Raw genomic sequence first — 22,464 nt, 5'->3', positions numbered from 1 at the left:
ACTCTCTGCCACAGAAGGTAGTTGAGGCCACAGTTCATTGGCTATATTTAAGAGGGAGTTAGATGTGGCCCTTCTGGCTAAAGGGATCAGGGGGTATGGAGAGAAGGCAGGGTCGGGATACTGAGTTGGATGATCAGCCATGATCATATTGAATGACGGTGCAGGCTCGAAGGGCCGAATGGCCTACTCCTGCACCTAATTTCTATGTTTCTATGTTAGGAGGGAGAGATAGATCAGCCATGATTGAATGGCGGAGTAGACTGGATGGGCCGAATGGTCTAATTCTGCTCCTATCACTTATAAGAGAGAAGAGGGCTTGGCGTTCGACGTGACTGGAGGGCAGGGAGTCACGGTGAGAGGGGGAGGGGGAGGGGAACGGGACATGCCTTAGTTGGGCTAATCGGCAAAACGTCCCTGTGGGATCGGGGCACGGCCCCACGCCGGAGATTAGCGGCGTTTGCCCCGGCTGCCAGCGGTCGGCACCGTGCCACCCCCCCCTCCCCTGGGGTGAGTTTGTAGAGATTTGTTGGGCGGGGGGGAGGGGGGAGAGACCGATGTTGAACAGAGTGGGAGGGGGGTATTACTTCAGACGGATCTTCCGCGCCATTGCTCGCAGTTCGTCCTCCCGCTCCTGAAACACACAACAGAAGGCAGGCTGTTACGTTGCTGCCGCGGGAGGGGGGGGACCGAGACGCCCCCCACCCGCCCGGAACCCTGCCCCCCTCAACGCCCCCCCCCCCCCCCTCAATCGTTCGTCCCCTGCTCCCCCTCCCCCCCCCCCCCCCCCTTGACTCATCCACCAAGGGTGTGAAATTGTGACATCAGAAGATAATTAAAGCACGTTCCTTTAGGAAGGAGATGAGGAGGAATTTCTTCAGCCAGAGGGTGGTGAATCTGTGGGATTCTTTGCCACACAGACGGCTGTGGAGGCCACAAGTCAGTGAGTATTTTTAAGGCAGAGATGGATAGATTCTTGATTAGTCTGGGGTGTCAGGGGTTATGGGGAGAAGGCAGGAGAATGGGGGTAGGAGGGAGAGATAGATCAGCCATGATTGAATGGTGGAGTGGACTTGATGGGCCGAATGGACTAATTCTACTCCTATCACTTATGATCATGATAAAAGTCAAGGAAAATGTATAATAGGTCATTGTTAGCTGGGAGAAGGTGACAACAAAGTAAACAGAGATAAAATGTAGTCAGGGGGCCAGTCAGACGGGTCAGAGATCGGGGAAGGTGGAGGGATGGAGAGAGACGGCCACTTGAGGTTAGAGAAGTCAATTCTCTAACGGAGTCTGTGAGGTCAGCTCTGATGTATTTGAATTGAGGAACAGGCTCAAGGTGAGTAAGTGCAGGAAGGAACTGCAGATGCTGGTTTACACGGAAGATAGACACAAAGTGTTGGAGTAACTCAGCGAGTCGGGCAGCATCTTGGGGAAAAGGAGTAGGTGACGTTGGGTTAAGACCCTTTTTCAGACGGAGTCAGGGGAGAGGGAAACGAGAGATATAGATGGTGATACAGAGGGATATAGAACAAATGAATGAAAGTTTTGCAAAAAAAATGCAAGGATTGTAGAGCCCACAATGGTCTGTTGTTGGCTGTGGGGTAGGTGAACCGTGGAGTCATCATGATACAGTGTGGAAACAGGCCCTTCGGCCCAACTTGCCCACAACGGCCAACATGTCCCAGCTACACTAGTCCCACCTGCCCGCGTTTGGCCCATATCCCTCCAAACCTGTCCCACCCACGCACGCCTGTGCTGAACGTCCCTTGCCCACAGCAACAAGAGGCACGGTGTGGGGGCGCGGGGAACGTACCTGTCGTTCCTGCTCCTGTTGGAGCTGTTTCTCCTGGGCTGCCTTCTTGTCTGCCTTAACTGCCAACAGAAACAAACAGCGGGTCACCTTTGGGCTGTGTGTGTGTGTGTGTGTGTGTGTGTGTGTGTGTGTGTGTGTGTGTGTGTGTGTGTGTGTGTGTGTGTGAGAGAGTGTGCGTGTGTGTGTGAGTGTGTCTATATGTGTGTGTGAGAGAAAGAGAGTGGGAGTGAGTGTGCGTGTGTCTATGTGTGTGTGTATGTACAGTGTGTGTGTGTACGTATGTGTGTGTGTGTATGTACGTGTGCGTGCGTGTGTGAGTGTGTGTGTGTGTGGGCGTGTGTGTGTACGTGTGTGTGTGTCTGTGTGTATGTGTGTGTGTGTATGTGTGCGTGTGTATATATGTGTCTGTGTGTGTGTGTGTGTGTGTGTGTGTATGTGTGCGTGTGTATGTGTGTGTGTGTGTGTGTGTGTGTATGTGTGCGTGTGTATATGTGTGTGTGTGTGTGTGTGTGTGTGTGTGTGTGTGTGTGTGTGTGTGTGTGTGTGTGTGTGCGTGCGTGTGTGAGTGTGTGTCTATGTGTGTGTGCGTGCGTGTGTCTGTGCGTGTGTGTGTGCGTGCGTGTGTCTATGTGTGTGCGTGTGTCTATGTGTGTGCGTGTGCGTGTGTGTGTGTGCGTGTGTGTGAAGCCGTTGCAGACAGTCCCGCATCTGCGGACGACCAACACAAACACCCACTGCAGACTACAGCAGGTTAGAGACACTCTGGAGTTTAGAAGGATGAGAGGGCATATAAGATTATTTAGGGTTTGGACATGCTAGAGGCAGGTAACATGTCCCCCATGTTGCGGGAGTCCAGAACCAGGGGCCAACATGTGTGTGCCATCTCTGCGTGCCATCTACAACTCTTTGGGACCCGTGCAGGATGCAATGTGACGGACGGGGCTGTCGACCCAACACGTGGGTGCTTATGCGCAGGAAGGAACTGCAGGTGCTGGTTTACACCGAAGATACAAGATGGTGTCGTCTCTGGAGAAGAGGACTAGGTGAGGTGTCATAGAAACATAGAAATTAGGTGCAGGAATGGGCCATTCGGCCCTTCGAGCCTGCACCGCCATTCAATATGATCATGGCTGATCATCCAACTCAGTATTCCGTACCTGCCTTCTCTCCATACCCCCTGATCCCCTTAGCCACAAGGGCCACATCTAACTCCCTCTTAAATATAGCCAATGAACTGTGTGGCCTCGACTACCCTCTGTGGCAGAGAATTCCAGAGATTCACCACTCTCTGTGTGAAAAATGTTCTTCTCATCTCGGTTTTAAAGGATTTCCCCCTTATCCTTAAACTGTGTGACCCCTTGTTCTGGACTTCCCCAACATCGGGAATAATCTTCCTGCATCTAGCCTGTCCAACCCCTTAAGAAATTTGTAAGTTTCTATAAGATCCCCCCTCAATCTTCTGAATTCTAGCGAGTACAAGCCGAGTCTATCCAGTCTTTCTTCATATGAAAGTCTTGACATCCCAGGAATCAGTCTGGTGAACCTTATCTGTACTCCCTCTATGGCAAGAATGACATAGGTTCAAGGTGAAGGGGAAAAGATTTAATAGGATTCTGAGGGGTCACCTTTTCACACAGAGGGTGGTGGGTGTATGGAACAAGCTGCCAGAGGAGGTAGTTGAGGCTGGGACTATCCCAACATTTAAGAAACAGTTAGACAGATACATGGATAGGACAGGTTTGGAGGGATATGGACCAAGCGCAGGCAGGTGGGACTAGTGTAGCTGGGACATTGTTGGCTGGTGTGGGAAAACTGGGAAATTTGTAAGTGTAAGTGTAAGGTGTCGGGGGGGGGGGGGGGGGGGGGGGGGGGGGGGGGGGTGGGGTCTCCATACTTACACTGCTTGTTCAGCGCCTTCTGCATGCGAAGCTTCAGCTTTTCCTGTGGTGTGAGCTTGGGCTGAAAGAGAAACACAGAGACATCTGCATGGGGCAATTATGCAGGAGGGAGAGAGTGTTAAATACTGTAGCATCGACTCGAGAGGACAGTGGACAGCGCCACTGCCCAGCAGCTGAGTGAGGCGGGAGGGAGGCGGCACACACTGAAGAACGCAGAGATTTATATTAAAGTCCCGACATTTCAAATTACATTTACGGGTTGGCTGCACGCTAGAGGAATGCAAACAAAGGATTTATTACACAACAAAACATTCAGCAATATTTCCTTTCTAACATGCACACAGAGTGCTGGAGTAACTCAGCGGGTCAGGCAGCATCTGTGGAGAACATGGATAGGTGACGTTTCACAGAGTGCTGGAGTAACTCAGCGGGTCAGGCAGCACCTGTGGAGAACATGGATAGGTGACGTTTCACAGAGTGCTGGAGTAACTCAGTGGGTGCAGCAGCATCTATGGAGCTAAGGAAATAGGCAACGTTTCGGCCCGAAACGTTGCCTATTTCCAGAAGGGCTTCGGCCCGAAACGTTGCCTATTTCCTTAGCTCCATAGATGCTGCTGCACCATAACTCAGCGGGTCAGGCAGCATCTGTGGAGAACATGGATAGGTGACGTTTCACAGAGTGCCGGAGTAACTCAGCGGGTCAGGCAGCATCTGTGGGGAACATGGATAGGTGACGTTCCACAGAGTGCTGGAGTAACTCAGCGGGTCAGGCAGCATCTGTGGAGAACATGGATAGGTAACGTTTCACAGAGTGCTGGAGTAACTCAGCGGGTCAGGCAGCATCTGTGGAGAACATGGATAGGTGACGTTTCACAGAGTGCTGGAGTAACTCAGCGGGTGCAGCAGCATCTATGGAGAGGGTGACATTTATGTGGTCTGACCAAGGGTCCCGACCAAAAACATTGCTTCTCCATGTTATCTGGAGATGCCAAAAACTAGCGAAAGTGCTGGAACAACTTAGCGGGTCGGGCAGATCATTAGTTTGGTTTAGTTTGGAGATACATCTATGTACTGACACTATCCTACACTGACTAGGGACAATTTACAATTTAGACCAAACCTGTTAGCCTACAAACCTGCACGTCTTTGGAGTGTGGGAGGAAACTGGAGCACCCGGAGAAAACCCACGCAGGTCACGGGGAGAACGTGCAAACTCCGTACAGACAGTATCCGTGGTCAGGAGAACATGGTTTCTGGTCGGGACCCCTTCTTCAGACATGACCCGTGTCCCGACCTTGACATCAAACGTCACCTGTCCATGTTCTCCAGAGACGCTGCCTGACGGGCCGAGTTACTCCAACACTGTGTGACATTCTCTGTGAACTGGCATCTGCAGTTCCCTTTCCCACAGAACTGTGCTGCAATAGGATGACAGCAGTGCTGTGGTGCTGGCTCGAAGGGCCGAATGGCCTCCTGCTGCACCTATTTTCTAAGATGACAGCAGTGCTGCGAGCCAAAGCTAGAGGGCAGCGGTGGCAGCACTTGCATGGAGACCACACACACTTGTTGCAAGCAGCAGGCATCTCATCTGCTGAAACTTGTCCCTTTCATAACCAGCCCTTCGGCAACTTTAGAGCCGCACTCATCCTTGAGTGTGTGACGTGTCTCAGCCTGTCCAGTACTGATCCCGACTACGGGTACATCTGAGAGCTGCGTGGGAATGAACTGTAGATGCTGGTTTAAATCGAAGTTAGACACAATATGCTCAGCGGGACAGGCAGCATCTCTGGAGAGAAGGAACGGGAGATGTTTCGGGGCGAGACCCTTCTTCAGGCTCGATTGTAATCACGTTTAGTCTTTCCGCTGACTGGATACCACGCAACAGAAAGCTTTTCGCTGTGCTTCTGTACGCATAGCGTAGAATAGAATGCCTTTTATTGTCATTCAAACAGCTTGGTTTGAACGAAATTGCATTTTCAAGTCTTAACAATTACAAACAAACCCAAGACCCACACTTAACACAAACATCCATCACAGTGAATCGAGTCTGAAGAAAGTTCTCGACCCGAAACGTCGCCTATTTCCTTCGCTCCATAGATGCTGCCTCACCCGCTGAGTTTCTCCAGCATTTTTGTGTCTACCTTCGATTTTTCCAGCACCTGCAGTTCTTTCGTAAACATTTAAGACATTTGGTCAGCATGGGCAAGTTGTGCCTGTTTCCATGCTTTAGACTATAGCATAGACTTAATGGGCCGAATGGCTTCCTTCTATGTCATTTGATTCAGGCTCTCCACCTCCTGAGACAATGGGAATATGTTGCTTAAGGCAATGACTAAGGTTTCAGTCACGATGTGGTTATATTCACTTAGTCAAATACCTATCGCTGGGTAAACTTCACTGTAATCAATGCATTAGTAACACCAACAGACCGATAACAAGTTTCTACTCCTGCACAAATATAGCTGGCAATTACAGTACATTAGATAGAAAGAATAACAGAGGCACTCTATATACTCTTTGCAAAGTGCTCTCCCCTAATTACAAGCAACTATGTTGTAACGTAAAGCACGTTCCTTTAGGAAGGAGATGAGGAGGAATTTCTTTAGTCAGAGGGTGGTGAATCTGTGGGATTCTTAGCCACGGAAGACTGTGGAGGCCAAGTCAATGGATATTTTTAAAGCAGAGATAGATAGAGTCTTGATTAGTACGGGTGTCAGGGGCTAAGGGGAGAAGGCAGGGGAATGGGGCTAGGAGGGAGAGATAGATCAGCCATGATTGAATGGTGGAGTAGACATGATGGGCTGAATGGCCTAACTCTGCTCCTATCACATATGACTTAAAGATAGCAGAGTCAGGGGTTATGGGGGGGAAGGCAGGAACGGGGTACTGATTGTGGATGATCACATTAAATGGCGGTGCTGTCTCGAAGGGCCGAATGGCCTACTCCTGCACCTATTGTCTATTGACCGTATCACAGTGTTACTTTGCAAAATGGGAGGCGTGGGTTGCAGCCAGCGGTTCACAGCGGGAGAGGATGGAACGACCTGTTTCAAATTGAAAACCCGTCACAGTAAAGTCATGAAACAACATCATAAAATTCCAACATTGACAATAAAGAGGAAATGATATCTCGGGCTCGTTGGCTTTGACATTTTACACACTGGGAAACACAAAGGAACTTATTATTAAAGCAGAACTTTCTCGGTGTGTGGTCGGGGTGCAGCTAAACTCGTGCACTCTGCTGGGTGACCAGTCACACACAGTCAGTCTCGGGGACTAGTTTCAGGTTAGATAGCCACTAACAGTTGCAGAAAGACTACTTGAGGATGCTGTATAGCGTGTTTCACGTGTGAGGTTTTCAGAGGGGGGCTGTGTTTAGCGGAGGTGAGATAACATTCTTACTGACTTTGGCAGCTCCGGATTCTTTACCCACAGGAGTGTCACACCTGGAGAGGGAGAGAGAGAGGAGAGAGAGGCGAGGAGAGAGAGAGAGAGAAGGGGAGAGAGAGAGAGAGTAGAGAGAGCAGAGGGAGAGAGAGAGAGGGAGAGAGAGACAGAGAGGGGAGAAAAGGAGAGAGAGAGAGAGAGAGAGAGAGAGGAGAGAGAGAGAGACAGAGAGAGAGAGAGAGAGGGGACAGAGAGAGAGGTGGGAGGAAGAGAGAGAGAGGGCAGAGAAAGAGATAGGGGAAAGAAAGAGAGGGAGAGAGAGGGGGAGAGAGAGAGGAGAGAGAGAGAGAGAGGGGAGGAAAGAGGGGGAGAGAGAGAGAGAGAGAGAGAGAGGAGAGAGAGGGTGGGTGGTCCGCGGAGGGGGGGGGGGGGGCGGTGGGGGGGGGGGTGGTGGTTCGGGGGGGGCGGTGGGGTTGGGCGGAGGGAGGAGGAGGCGGTGGGGGGGGGTCCGCGGGGAGGGGGGAGGGGGTGGTCCGTGGGGGGGGGTGGGTGGGGGATGTGGGTAGTTCGGGGAGGGGGGAGGGGGGGGGGGGAGGGTGGGGGTGGTCCGTGGGGGGGGGTCCGGGAGGGGGAGGTGGGGGTGGTCCGCGGAGGGGGGGGGGGGGTTGAAGAGCCGTACCTTTTCAGTTTGTCGCCCATGGCGGGTGAAGCGGTTGCCTTGCCCAGACTCTCCCGGACGGGGGACAGGGACTTGCTGGGGCTGGGAGAGTCGCTCGTGCTGTCGCTGCTGCTCCGGCTGCTGCTGTCCCGCCGCCGCCCGCTGCTGTAGCTCGCCCTGCTGCTCCGGCGGTAACGCTCGGCCGAGCGGGATCGGCTCCGCGACCTGGAGCGGCAGGAACAGGCCCGTTAACATCGACACACTCCCACCGACCGACCGGCCGGCACAGTGCAGTGGTCAGTGAACAACACCTACACGTGCAACATGTTGTATTGTTGAACAGGGCAGCCATTAAACCAGGCAGTGAAAGCGTTTAGAACGGGGGGGGATCGTGTTTGTAATTGACGACTGTCACAAGTTATAGGAGTAGAATTCGGCCATTCGGCCCATCAAGTCTACTCCACCATTCAATCATGGCTGATCTATCTCTCCCTCCTAATCACATTCTCCTGCCTTCTCCCCATAACCCCTGACACCCGTTCTAATCAAGAATTTGTCTATCTCTGCCTTAAAAATATCCACTGACTTGGCCTCCACAGCCTCTGTGGCGATGAGTTCCACAGATTCACCACCCTCTGACTAAAGAAATTCCTCCTCACCTCCTTGCTAAAAGAGCCCTTTAAATCTGAGGCTGTGCCCTCTAGTCCTGAACTCTCCAACATCCTCTCCACATGCACTCTATCTTTGCCTTTCACTATGCTGTAAGTTTCAATGAGGGTCCCCTCAACCTTCTAAACTCCAGCGAGTACAGGCCCAGTGCCATCAAACGCTCATCATATGCTAACCCACTCATTCCTGGGATCTTTCTTGTAAACCTCCTCTATACCCTCTCCAGAGCCAGCACATCTGTCCCCAGATATGTATGGGGCCCAAATCTGCTCACGGTTCTCCAAATGCAGCCTGACCAGCGCCTGATGGAGCCTCAGCGTTTCGCTGGCCTTCACTGGCTCCCCGGGACAATCGATAGTAACCCGTCAGCAGCTGCTGGCAAACCCTCAGCTACGGCGAACTGAGATGTATGTTCCCGTGCTACCACAGAGACCGCTAAATAGCCCGTGTTAAGAGCTTGCAGCGGGCCGGTAAAATCTCATGTCGGGCCGGATGTGGCCCGCGGGCCATAGTTTGTGGAGTCCCCTGGTCAATGGTCACGTGCTGTGATGACCTCGGGCGTGACAAGGGGCACACGTGCGCGGCCGGCTGCCGTTTACCTGGAGCGTTTGCCGCGGGAACGGGAGCCGCTGTAGTGCGTCCGGTCGGCGGAGCGGGACTGTGAGCGCGAGCATCGCCGCCCGTCCCGGGACCCTCGGCTGTAGCGGCTGTACGAGCGGGAGTAGCGGCGGTTGTGGGAACGGGAGCGGGAGCGGGAATACCGCGTGGAACGCCGGTGGCCCTGCGACCGGTGGCTGCGGGAGCCCGAGCGGGACCGCGACGAGGACGAGGACGAGGAACGGCGCCTGGGGAACAGAAGGAAACATTAAAACATCGACTGTAACAAAGAAGGCAGCAGCCGAGGCCACACGCACCAACCGCATCTCTCTTGTGTAACCCACACAGACATGTCATTACACCGCTGATCCAGGGGGAGGCACCACCGAGCCTTGCATGGAATAGTTCACACACCATCTATGTTCAAGAAGGAAGTTCTGAGTTGTATGATCAGCCATGATCATATTGAATGGCGGTGCAGGCTCGAAGGGCCGAATGGCCAACTCCTGCACCTAATTTCTATGTTTCTAACTGCAGATGCTGGAAAATCGAAGGTAGACAAAATTGCCGGAGAAACTCAAATAGGCAACGTTTCGGGCCGAAACCCCTTTTCAGACTGAAGAAGGGTTTCAGCCCGAAACGTTGCCCATTTCCTTCGCTCCATAGACGCTGCCCAACCCGCTGAGTTTCTCCAGCAAGTTTGTCTACCTTCACACACCATCTAGCCTGGCTTGGAAGAGTTCTGTGTAGGAAGGAACTGCAGATGCTGGTTTAAATTGACGATAGACACCAAGTGCTGGAGTAACTCAGCGGGACAGGCAGCATCTCTGGAGAGAAGGGATAGGTGACGTTTCGGTCAGACCTGAAAAAGGGCCTCGACCCGAAACGCCACCCACTCCTTCTCTCCAGAGATGCTGCCTGTCCCGCTGAGTTACTCCAGCATTTTGTGTCTATCTTCAAGGAAACATTAAAACAGGCACCTCTCTCGGGTCTGAAGAAGGGACTCGACCCGAAACGTCACCCATTCCTTTTCTAGAGATGCTGCCTGACCCGCTGAGTTACTCCAGCATTTTGTGACTACGTAGAATAGTTCTCACAGAACACCATCCAGTCTGAAGGGTCTCCATCCAACCCTACTCTCCAGAGATTCTGCCCGACCCGCTGAGTTACTCCAGCTTTTTGTGTCTGTTTGTCTTCACCATTTTCCATCGCTCTGCCCTGTCTCTGGAGAATCACAAAGGCCCATGGAACTCCATCTTACCCTCAATGTGTATTCTCTGGACACCCACCCACACAGGGAGCTGGTGAAAGGTCGATTCTGAAACGTTAACTCTAATTCTCTCTCCCCTGACAGTTTTTGCAAACACATTCTGCTTTTATGCTGTGCAGAACTCCCAGGGACTGTCGCTGCCTCAAAACGGCTGGCAGCATCATCAAGGACCCACACCATCCTGGCCATACACTCATCTCCCCGCTACCTTCAGGTAGAAGGTACAGGAGCCTGAAGACTGCAACGTCCAGGTTCAGGAATAGCTACTTCCCCACAGCCATCAGGCTATTAAACCTGGCTCGGACAAAACTCTGAACATTAATAGCCCATTATCTGTTATTTGCACTTCATCAGTTTATTTATTGATGTGTGTATATATTTATATAATGGTATATGGACACACTGATCTGTTCTGTATTCATGCCTACTATGTTCTGTGTGTTGAAGCAAAGCAAGAATTTCATTGTCCTATCAGGGACACTAAACTCTCTTGAATCTTGAATCTTGAAATAGTGCCCAGAGATTTCATGACCTAATTTTATCATCACATCTAACGGTGAACGCCTCTTGTTGGTCTGAGTGGTTACACCTTTATCCTGCATCTGTTCGCTGTGGCCGGCTAGATTGTGTCTTTTCGTTTTGACTGGATATCCCGCAAACATTTAGTTTTCACTGTACCTCAGGGCACATGACAATAATAAACTGCACTAAACCTGGTGCCATTTACATTCACACTGCACTGGTAACGAGGAACTGCAGTGGCTGATTTACCAAAGAAAGGCACAATGTGCTGGAGGAACTCAGTGGGTCAGGCAGAATCTCCGGAGAACATGGACAGGTGACGATTGAGGTCCGAAGAAGGGTTCGGAACCGAAACGTCACTTGTACATCTTCTCCAGAGATGCTGCCTGACCAGCTGAGTTACTCCAGCATTTTGTGTCTGGATTTTATGCAGCATCTTTTAATGCCTTTATTGTGGAAGAGCATTGAAGGTAAATCACAAGTCAAGACCCGACATGCGTGACCATTTGCAGTTCAGAAAACAAAGTGGTTCTCCCTGGCTTTTCTCCTTAAATGTCCACACGATTGAAGATTCTGGGAATACCTTTAATCAGACTTTACTAGACTTTATCTTGCACTAAACGTTATTCCCTTTATCTTATATCCTGTGGACGACTTGTTTGTAATTATGTGAAGTCTTTCCGCTGATTGGCACCTCAGTACATGTGACAATAAACTAAATTAAAGTAATTTAAACTAACATCAACTAAACTGTCTGAAGAAGGGTCTCGACCCGAAATGTCACCCATTCCTTCTCTCCAGAGATGCTGTCTGTCCCGCTGAGTTACTCCAGCTTTTTGCGTCTACCTTTGATGTAAACTAAACATAAACTGATATAGACTAACCTAAACTAACATAAACTATCGTAAACTAAACTAAAGGGGCCTGTCCCACTTTCCCGAGTTATTTACGAATTCCCCAGAGTTTTCAAAATCGCACAATGTTCGTAACAAGTCGGTAGGTGGGCGTAAGATTCCGTGGATATATTGTAGCGGCCAGCCGTAGGTACTCGGGGCATCAGGTAAGTCGGGACGTTTTTCAGCAAGATGTAAAATGTCCAGGAGTTAACAAAAGCCTCGAGTACCTACGTCAGGCACAACGAGCCGCTACAATATCCACGGACACGTCATGGACATTCTGCGAGTTTGAAAACTCAGGAGAATTCGTGAATAGCTCGGGAAAGTGGGACAGGCCACTATAGCTAAGCTTTTAAACGCCATGCTTGGGATGAGCCGCAGCCGGATTGGCCTCCTCTGCCACCCGGGTGATGCTGGCAATCCCTACACCGCGTGAGAGGACGGCATTAGACACATGACGCGAAAGCTTCCTTCAGCGGAAGTTGTGAGCTCTCCCTCTAGAAGCACAAGCAGTGTCTGTGGGAACGATAAAGCAAAGATGTTGAAAAGTACCGACCGGGAGGAGCTGGTATGACCTGTGGCAGAGCTTTGCTGGGAGTTGACGGGCCGGTGCCTGCCGATCGGAGCCTTGGCCGTCACCACGCCAGGCTGTGCCGCCACGCCGCTCTCGTCCTCGCTGCCGCCGAAGCTCGTGATGTAGGTGATCTTCTCCTCGTGCGTGGGCGAGTTCGACTGTGACCGCGATCTCGTGCCCGAGCTCGACTCCGACTGGGACCTGCAGGATCAGCAAACGTCAATGCGTAAGTTTAGTCGTTCAGTTTAGAGACACAGCGCGGAAACAGGCCCTTCGGCCCACCGAGTCCGTGCCGACCACTAACACTATCCTACACACACACACACACACGAGGGACAATTTACACTTATACCAAGCCAATTAACCTGCAAACCTGCACGTCTTTGGAGTGTGGCAGAGATAGATAGATTCTTGATTAGTGCGGGTGTCAAGGGTTATGGGGAGAAGGCAGGTGAATGGGGTTAGGGAGAGATAGATCAGCCATGATTGAATGGCGGAGTAGACTCGATGGGCTGAATGCTCTGGTGCAGTGAGGCAGTGGCTGTTTCAGCTATGCCAATGTTCCACCCTGCAGTCCCACATCAACGTGCAAACTCCGCACAGGAAGCACCTGTAGTCAGAAATGTACCCGGGTCTCTGGCACTGTAAGGCAGCAACTCTACCGCTGCGCCACTGTGCCGGCAGTGAAGTGTAAGATCAGTCTCAAGAAGGGTCCCGGCCGAAACGCCAGCTATACATGTTCGTCACCTATACATGTTCTCCACAGATGCTGCCTGACCCACTGAGTTATGGTGCAGCAGCATCTATGGAGCAAAGGAAATAGGCAACGTTTCCGGCCGAAACCCTTCTGGAAATAGGTAACGTTTCGGCCCGAAACGTTGCCTATTTCCTTAGCTCCATAGATGCTGCTGCACCCGCTGAGTTACTCGTCAGTTCACTGCTGCCTGACCCGCTGAGTGAAACGTCACCCGCTATCCCAGCACTGTGAAACGTCTCAACAGATGCACCCACTGAGTTACTCCAGCACTCTGTGAAACGTCACCTATCCATTTTCTCCACAGATGCTGCCTGACCCGCTGAGTTACTCCAGTACTTTGTGTCCTTTTTGGACACAGTTAGCCCTTCTTTCTCAATGTCTTCTGCCCATTTCTGCACACTGTACATTTCAATTCATTAATACGTGGGAATGGAGTGTGAACTCCTTTGACCTGTACATCGGCCAGGCGTAATGAAGTTACCTTTTATACGGGTCGTACGTTGGGCTGTCCCTCCTTGCGTAACTGAAACAGAAAGGGCAGCGCATCAAACCAAGGACGAGTCGCACCCCTCTAGCCCTCCCCTCCCCTCTCCTCAGGCAAGAGGTACAGAAGTGTGAAAACGCACACACCTCCAGATTCAGGGACAGTTTCTTCCCAGCTGTTATCAGGCAACTGAACCATCCCATCACAGTGCTGAACTACTATCTACCTCATTGGAGACCCTCACACTATCTTTGATTGAACTTTACCTTGCACTACACCTTATTCTGAAGAAGGGTCTCGACCCGAAACATCACCCATTCCTTCTCTCTCGGAGATGCTGCCTGTCCCGCTGAGCTACTCCAGCATTTTTGTGTCTATCTTTGGGTTAAACCAGCACCTGTAGTTCCTTCCTACAACCCTCTAATCCTGCACCAATACACTGTGGATGGCTCGATTGTAATCACGTATTGTCTTTCAATGTCCTAGTATTAAAGAAATTCACCAGGCCGATGTCACCCTGTTGCTTTCAAAGGGAAGATGGTGAAGAGCTCATTTTAAGGTGCTGAAAGCTGGCAGCTGAGAGATGAAACACAGGGCACGATACGATATCAGTCTGAGGAAGGGTCTCGACCCGAAACGTCACCCATTCCTTCTCTCCGGAGATGCTGACCGCTGAGTTACTCCAGCATTTTTTGTCTACGTACAATTCGATACAATTTATTTGGGGGGGGGGCTTACCTGGGGGGGCTGATTTTTCTCCCCTTTAAGCGCTTCTCTCTGAATTCCCTCCGCTGGCGACGAGACCTTCGGCCCTGCGAGGAATACACACAGAAAGAGAATTAAACATAGTTGTGGGCCTGCTCCAGGCGCCCACTGCCAGTGGATGTTTGTAAGGCAGAGGAAGATAGATTCTTGATTAGTGCGGGTGTCAGAAGTTATGGGGAGAAGGCAGGCAGGAGAATGGGGTTAGGAGGGAGAGGTAGATCAGCCATGATTGAATGGCTGAGTAGACTTGATGGGCCGAATGGCCTAATTCTGCTCCTGAGCTTATGCCCATTGTGGGCCCGCAGCCAACAGAACAGAGCCATGCAGTGTGGAAACAGGCTCTTCGGCCCACCGAGTCCGTGCCGACCAGCGATCCCCGCACACACGCACCGTCATACACACGCTAGGGACAATTTACAATTTTACTGAAGCCAATTAGCCTACAAACCCAAGCAATTAGCCAAACCTGCTTTTGGAGTGTGGGAGGAAACTGGAGCGCCCGGAGAAAACCCACGCAGGTCACGGGGAGAACATGCAAACTCCGTACAGACAGCACCCGTAGTCAGGATGGAACCCGGGTCTCTGGTGCTGTGAGGCAGCAGCTCTACCGCTGTGCCACTGTGCTGCCCAATGCAGCATGGATACAGGACCATCGGCCCAACATGCCCACCCCGACCAACATGCCACTTCTATTCAAGTCCCACCTGCCTGCATTTGACAATAGACAATAGGTGCAGGAGTAGGCCATTTGGCCCTTTGAGCCAGCACCGCCATTCAATGTGATCAGGAACCATATCCCTCTGTCCTGTACATGTACCTGTCCAAGTGTTAAACTTTGCGATAGTCCCTGCCTCAACTACCTCCTCCCACAGCTCGTTCCATACACCCACCATCCTTTGTGTAAAAAAGTTGCCCCCCAGGTTCATGTTCAATCTTCCCCCCTCATCTTATAGCGATGTCCTCTGGTTCTTGATTGCCCCACTCTGGGTAAAAGGCTCCGTGCATTCACCGCTCACAAACGAAGGTTCCTACCGAGTACATCGCCTTCTCCTCCTCCAGGGCCTTGGCGTGTTTAATTGCTTCCACTTCCTCCTTGTCCTTCCGAAGCATCCTTCCAACAAAAATACACCAGGATTGGTTATGAAACCCACCAACATCGCCCTACGTACTCCAGAACGACCTCAATCCCACTTCTTCCCCACTGTTATAGACACATAGGTGCAGGAGTAGGCCATTCGGCCCTTCGAGCCTGCACCATTCGATATGATCATGGCTGATCATCCAACTCAGTATCCCATCCCTGCCTTCTCTCCATACCCCCTGATCCCTTTAGCCACAAGGGCCACATCTAACTCCCTCTTAAATATAGCCAATGAACTGTGTGGCCTCAACTACCTTCTGTGGCAGAGAATTCCACAGATTCACCACTCTCTGTGTAAAAAATAATTTTCTCATCTCGGTCCTAAACGATTTCCCCCTTATCCTTAAACTGTGTGACCCCTTGTTCTGGACTTCCCAAACATCGGGAATAATCTTCCTGCATCAGGCTTCTGAACGGCCCTTCCATAAGCTAGGGTATTGTCCGATTCACCTCTACCCCATTGCGGACATTGGACTTTGTCTGTGGAACTGATGGCGTTACAATGCTGAGAAATATATCCTGCACTCTGTATCTTCCCCATTGCTCTACCTGTTGGACTGGAGTTGAGTACTCACCATCTATCTCTCGTTTCCCTTTCCCCTGACTCTCAGTCTGACGAAGGGTCTCGACCCGAAAGGTCACCCATCCCTTCTCTCCAGAGATGCTGCCTGTCCCGCTGAGTGTCTGTCACCAATCCTCCTTGCCCACTGAGCAATAGAATCAATTAATTCTGCATCAGCCTCACCTGACAAAGTCGCCCTCAGACATCCCATAGGTGGTGGCCAGTTTGTTCAACTCCAGCGTTTGCTCAGTGTTTAATTCATCCACGTCCACCTCCACATCTAGAGGGCAGCAAGCAAACCATTCAGAAACCTTCACCCAGCACCAAACAGCTCGATAGTAAACAAAACAGCACGCTACTAGACTGCTTTTTATGTTGGCTTCTGTCCTGAGCACATTCAATGATGCTGCCTCACAGGTTTCTGGAGTAGAGGAGTCCAACGGTTTACACCAAAGATAGACACAAAAGTGCTTTATTATGTAAAAATGAAATGAAATGATTCAATTTATTGTCATTGTCAGTGTACAGTACAGTACAGTATGTACATGGATCGGGCAGGTTTAGAGGGATATGGAACTAATGCAGGCAAGTGGGGCTAGTGCAACTGGGCCATGTGGGACTAGTGCAACTGGGCCATGTGGGACTAGTGCAACTGGGCCATGTGGGGCTAGTGCAACTGGGCCATGTGGGGCTAGTGCAACTGGGCCATGTGGGGCTAGTGCAACTGGGCCATGTGGGGCTAGTACAACTGGGCCATGTGGGACTAGTACAACTGGGGCTAGTGCAACTGGGCCATGTGGGACTAGTGCAACTGGGCCATGTGGGGCTAGTGCAACTGGGCCATGTGGGGCTAGTACAACTGGGCCATGTGGGTACAATGGGGGCTAGTGCAACTGGGCCATGTGGGGCTAGTACAACTGGGCCATGTGGGACTAGTGGGGCTAGTGCAACTGGGCCATGTGGGGCTAGTGCAACTGGGCCATGTGGGGCTAGTGCAACTGGGCCATGTGGGACTAGTGGGACATGTGGGGCTAGTGCAACTGGGCCATGTGGGGCTAGTGCAACTGGGCCATGTGGGGCTAGTGCAACTGGGCCATGTGGGGCTAGTGCAACTGGGCCATGTGGGCCTAGTGCAACTGGGCCATGTGGGGCTAGTACAACTGGGCCATGTGGGGCTAGTGCAACTGGGCCATGCGGGGCTAGTGCAACTGGGCCATGTGTGACTAGTGCAACTGGGCCATGTGGGGCTAGTGCAACTGGGCCATGTGGGGCTAGTGCAACTGGGCCATGTGGGGCTAGTACAACTGGGCCATGTGGGGCTAGTGCAACTGGGACATGTGGGGCTAGTGCAACTGGGACATGTGGGCCATGTGGGGCTAGTGCAACTGGGACATGTGGGCAGTTTGGCTGAAGGGCAAGTTTCCACACTGTATCACTCTACGACTCTAAGTCTATCTTTCAAGTTGCCTGCTGTGTCTCCTTACGTTAAACATAAAAAATCTAACTTTGGAAGTGGTTCCAATGTGACTTGCCCTGAAGCAATGTCCTTGCCTCCGCTTATCTGTGTCACATGCTGCCTGACAAAACCAAACAGAACATCCATTCACCTTGAGGTCCACTGTAGGTTAATTAGCAACTTGTGCTTATGGGGACTGATGCTCAGCGGGCAGGAATTTCCGTTGAGGCTCCTCCGTTTTAATAATTAACCAGCCTCTTTGTCCTTTATGAACATAAGCGATATTTCAGATTTGCCAAATTATTTACTTTGCAGCTTTAGTAACTTTCTCAGATTTTTTTTTCTGGAAAGAAAATGGAGCTGTTTGATTAGGAATGAAATGCAGATGCTGGTTTATATCACGGTGGCGCAGCGGTAGAGTTGCTGCCTCACGGCGCCAGAGACCCAGGTTCCATCCTGACTACGGGTTCTGTCTGTAAGGAGTTTGCACGTTCTCCCCGTGACCTGCGTGGGTTTTCTCCGAGATCTTCGGTTTCCTCCCACACTCCAAAGACGTGCAGGTTTGTAGGTTAATTGGCTTGGTGTAAATGTAAATTGTTCCTAGTGTGTGTGTAGGATAGGTACACAAAAATGCTGGAGAAACTCAGGGGGTGCAGCAGGATCTATGGAGCGAAGGAAATAGGCAACGTTTCGGCCCGAAACCCTTCTTCAGTGTATGATAGTGTTAGTGTGCGGGGATCGCTGGTCAGGTGCGGACTTGGTGGGCCGAAGGGCCTGTTTCCGCGCTGTATCTCTAAACTAAACTAAATATCAAAGACAGACAAAATGCTGGAGTAACTCAGCGGGTCAGGCAGCATATTTGGAGAATAAAAATAGGTGACATTTCAGGTCGGAACCGTTAACTCCAGAAGGATTCCCTCCCGAAACGTCACCTGTTCTTTTTCTCCAGAGATGCTGCCCGTCCCACTGAGTTACTCCAGCTTGTTGTGTTCACCTGGGGTTGGAAATGTGACCTTTATTGTTATGAATTAACTGGTGAATATTTTCAGCAGCATCCTGACAAAACTTCCCTTTTAGTTCCCCAGGTCTCGACCCGAAACCTCGCCCATTTCTTCTCTCCATAGATGCTGCCTCACCTGCTGAGTTTCTCCAGCACTTTTCATACCAATCTTAGGTGGACACAAAAGTGCTGGAGAAACTCAGCGGGTGCAGCAGCATCTATGGAGCGAAGGAAATAGGCAACGTTTTGGGCCTAAACCCTTGTAGGGTGGAGGGTGGTGGACCTGTGCCTCACCTATGTCTGGTATCTCTTCGTCCGAATCACTCTTCTCATCCGAGTCCTCATCGAATTCCCCATCCCGCTCCTCGGGCTGCTCCTCCGTAGTTACCGAGCAGTCTTCGTAGGTGTAGCCGATCGAGGCTTTCTTCTCCGCCAACCTGTGGGGGGGTGGGGGGAGGGAGGTGGATAAACGGGTCAGTCAGTGGGGCGTTCGGCCAAGCTGATCGATTTGTCCAGGAAATGTTTCAGGAAGAACGACAAAAATAATAATTATTTACACACACACACACACACACAGATTCCTTCACGGCACGTGAAGATCTGGCCGTCCCAGTGGATTTTATTGCAGGAAGAGGTACGATGCATGGATGGTTTAGTGACTCAAATGCCGAGTAACATCGGAGGCGACGGTGGTGCAGCGGAAGAGTTGCTGCCCTACCAGCGCTTGCAGTTGCCGGAGACATAGAAACATACACAATAGGTGCAGGAGTAGAGGCCATTCAGCCCTTCGAGCCTGCACCATTCGCCATTCAATATGATCATTGCTGATCATCCAGAATCAGTATCCTGCTCCTGCTTTCTCCCCATATCCTTTGATTCCGTGAGCCCAAGAGCTAAATCTAAATCTCTCTTGAATACATCCAGTGAATTGGCCTCCACTGCCTTCTGTGGCAGAGAATTCCACAGATTCACAACTCTCTGGGTGAAAACGTTTTTCCTCATCTCAGTCCTAAATGGCCTACCCCGTATTCTTAAACTGTGTGTGACCCCTGGTTCTGGACTCCCCCAACATCGGGAACATTTTTCCTTCATCTAGCCTGTCCAATCCCTTAAAAATGTTATATGTTTCTATAAGATTCCCTCTCATCCTTCTGAATCTGTTGTGATTTCCATCCCGACTACGGGTGCTGTCTGTACGGAGTTTGTACGTTCTCCCCGTGACCTGCGTGGGTTTTCTCCGGGAGCTCCGGTTTCCTCCCACACTCCAAAGACGTACAGGTTTGTAGGTTAATTGGCTTGGTAAATGAAAATTGTCCCTGGTGGGTTTGTGTGTGTAGGATAGTGTTAGTGTGCGGGGATCGCTGGTCGGTGCGGACCCGGAGGGCCGAAGGGCCTGTTTCCGCGCTGTATCTCTAAACTAAACTAAAGTCGCTCGGCACAAACCTGGGTCCACTCGGCTGGTTACCAGTGCCCCAGGGAGAGAGTCGGGGCAACAACCTACAAAGACAATGCATAGCTACTTGCTGTTCCATTCTTCCACCCTCCCTCCCCCTGGATTCTGCACATACTTCTTCTTCTCGTCCTCGTTAGGTTTCTGCATACCCCCGTACAGCTCGTCGATGTAGATCTGGTACAGGCACTGCTCCTCCGCAACTGAAACACAAAGGAACAGATGGGATCAATGCCCACACGGGCAATGTATCGGGTCACAAGTGATCATCGCAGCAGAATTAGGCCATTCGGCCCATCAAGTCTACTCCGCCATTCAATCATGGCTGATCACGCCCGCACCTCCAGACTCAGGAACAGCTTCACCCCCAGAGCTATAGCTGCTCTGAACCGGTCCTGCTGTGTTGCCCCCACCCCCATGAACAGTCTCCCTTGGATGGGCACGTCGCACAGACACATTTGCACTTTATAGACTGTTTTACTGTTCTTTTTAGGCAATTGAGGAAATTCAGAGTGTCTCCGAGGATCCTCCAGTGCTTCTACGCAGCGGCGGTGGAAAGCATCTTGTCCGGGAACATTACCATCTGGTTTGGGAATTGCTCTGCCAAGGACAAGAAGGCTCTGCAGAGAGTAGTGCGTTCGGCCGAACGCACTATGGGAACTTCACTCGCCCCCCTGCAGGAACTATACAACAGGAGGTGCAACTCCAGAGCAAACAAAATCATGGGAGACCCCTTCCACCCCTGCAACGGACTGTTCCAGCTGCTACGGTCAGGCAAACGCCTCCGTTGCCATGCGGTGAGAACGGAGAGGTTGAGAAGGAGTTTCTTCCCAGAGGCCATTCGGACTGTAAACACCTATCTCACCAGGGAATAACTCTACAGAACGTTTTTCCTTCTATTATTTATTATGAATAAGAATATGTGTGTTATGATTGTGTTTATAATTTGTTTGGTTGTTTTGTTGTTTGTCTTTTTTGCACAAAAGTCCGCGAGCATTGCCACTTTCATTTCACTGCACATCTCGTATGTGTATGTGACAAATAAACTTGACTTGACTTGACTTATAAATCATGTTTCTCGGGGTATCTAAATCTAAATGTTATTAGTTGTTTAAGTTATAACATCGGATGGAAGCTGCATAACAAATCTCGCTGCTCATATGTGCAATGACAATAAAATATATTATTATTATTATCTAAAAATACAAAGTAGGTATATCCCTTTTATCTTTTTCATTTTTTACTTTTAAATATCGTCTCTCTTTTTCTCTCTTTCTTTTGCTTTCTTCTTACCTCTTGTTCGAGTTTTACGTTTCTAAGGGTCTCTCTCGACCACTCTTTCAGCACTCAGATTCATCCTATCTAATCTCTTCATTTTTCTTCTTTTAAAGTTTAAAATATGAAATGCATTATGTTAACGAAGTCCATAACACTGTAATGTACACTACACCTAATAAATTTAAAAAAAGGGGTACAAAATTAGGATTATTAGGATCTATCTCTTTCTCAACCCCAGGGAGTTTTGATCGCCGGCTGCGGGAATCGACTCCCTGACCGCGAAGGCAATGGAGGAGGCCAAAACAAAAGGACTATTGCCTTCCATCACAGTGGGGAATGTGGTGGAGCTGCTGTGGTGGATGTTTGTGTTAAGTGTTTATGTTTTTATGTAGTTGTGTGTCTTGTTGCTTTTTTAGTAAGGCTGTATGGCAAATCAAATTCCTCGTGTGTTGCAAAACATACTTGTCTAATAAATCACGATTACGATTCTGAAGAACAGATCGACTGGGCTTGTATTCACTGGAATTTAGAAACATATAAAATTCTTAAGGGATTGGACAGGCTAGATGCAGGAAAAATGTTCCCCAATGTTGGGGGAGTCCAGAACCAGGGGGCACACACAGTTTAAGAATAAGGGGTCGGCCATTTAGGACTGAGATGAGGAAAAACTTTTTCACCCAGAGAGTTGTGAATCTGTGGAATTCTCTGCCACAGAAGGCAATGGAGGCCAATACACTGGATGTTTTCAAGAGAGGGTTAGATAGAGCTCTTAGGGCTAACGGAATCAAGGGATATGGGAAGAAAGCAGGAGCGGGGTACTGATTGTGGCTGATCAGCCATGATCATATTGAATGGCGGTGCTGGCTCGAAGGCTACTCCTGCACCCATTGTCTATGTTTGATCTGATACAATCAAGTCACGGATTTTACTCATTGAATGATTACGGGGGACAAAACATCAATAAATTCGGCGACAGACGAGGGGGCCCGATCTGTGAATAAACGTTTCAACACTTACTGCCGGCAAAGTCGTTCTGAACAAGACCTCGATATCGCTCGTAATTGCACTTCCGTTCGTCATTGTCGAGTTCTGGAGAGCTGGAAACAAGAAGAGATATTCCAAACAACCTCTTTTAAACAGCGCGTCGTTCGTACCTAAGTATTCACATACAAGGAATTTGCCTTGGTGCTCCGCCCACAAGTAACAACATGATACATACAGTGACAGTTACGAATGACTCAGAAAAAACTAAACATTAATAATAATGAAACATTAATGATAAAA

General features: G+C 50.3%; 1 protein-coding gene across 5 annotated transcripts in view; it reads right to left on the bottom strand.

The window, feature by feature from the left end:
* clasrp (CLK4-associating serine/arginine rich protein) overlaps nt 1–22,464 on the bottom strand; it is a 36,514-nt gene that overhangs the window by 8,052 nt on the left and 5,998 nt on the right. For 4 of the 5 annotated variants that reach the window (XM_055663573.1, XM_055663570.1, XM_055663574.1 and 1 more), the window contains exons 5-18: nt 22,198–22,277; nt 20,021–20,105; nt 18,747–18,889; nt 16,180–16,276; nt 15,326–15,404; nt 14,267–14,340; nt 13,526–13,567; nt 12,270–12,488; nt 9,028–9,273; nt 7,781–7,984; nt 7,121–7,160; nt 3,715–3,775; nt 1,817–1,875; nt 585–631 (exon numbers count right to left, since the gene is read on the bottom strand). In XM_055663573.1, coding sequence (XP_055519548.1) covers nt 585–631; nt 1,817–1,875; nt 3,715–3,775; nt 7,121–7,160; nt 7,781–7,984; nt 9,028–9,273; nt 12,270–12,488; nt 13,526–13,567; nt 14,267–14,340; nt 15,326–15,404; nt 16,180–16,276; nt 18,747–18,889; nt 20,021–20,105; nt 22,198–22,277 — 1,476 coding nt within the window. Of the gene's footprint in view, nt 1–584; nt 632–1,816; nt 1,876–3,714; nt 3,776–7,116; nt 7,161–7,780; nt 7,985–9,027; nt 9,274–12,269; nt 12,489–13,525; nt 13,568–14,266; nt 14,341–15,325; nt 15,405–16,179; nt 16,277–18,746; nt 18,890–20,020; nt 20,106–22,197; nt 22,278–22,464 lie in introns of all 5 variants that reach the window. The other variant, XR_008726317.1, reaches the window with a different exon arrangement.

Source organism: Leucoraja erinacea, chromosome 38, assembly GCF_028641065.1.
Source record: "Leucoraja erinacea ecotype New England chromosome 38, Leri_hhj_1, whole genome shotgun sequence".
In the NCBI taxonomy this organism is placed as follows: Eukaryota; Metazoa; Chordata; class Chondrichthyes; order Rajiformes; family Rajidae; genus Leucoraja; species Leucoraja erinaceus.
This window is presented reverse-complemented; position numbering and strand designations above follow the sequence as displayed.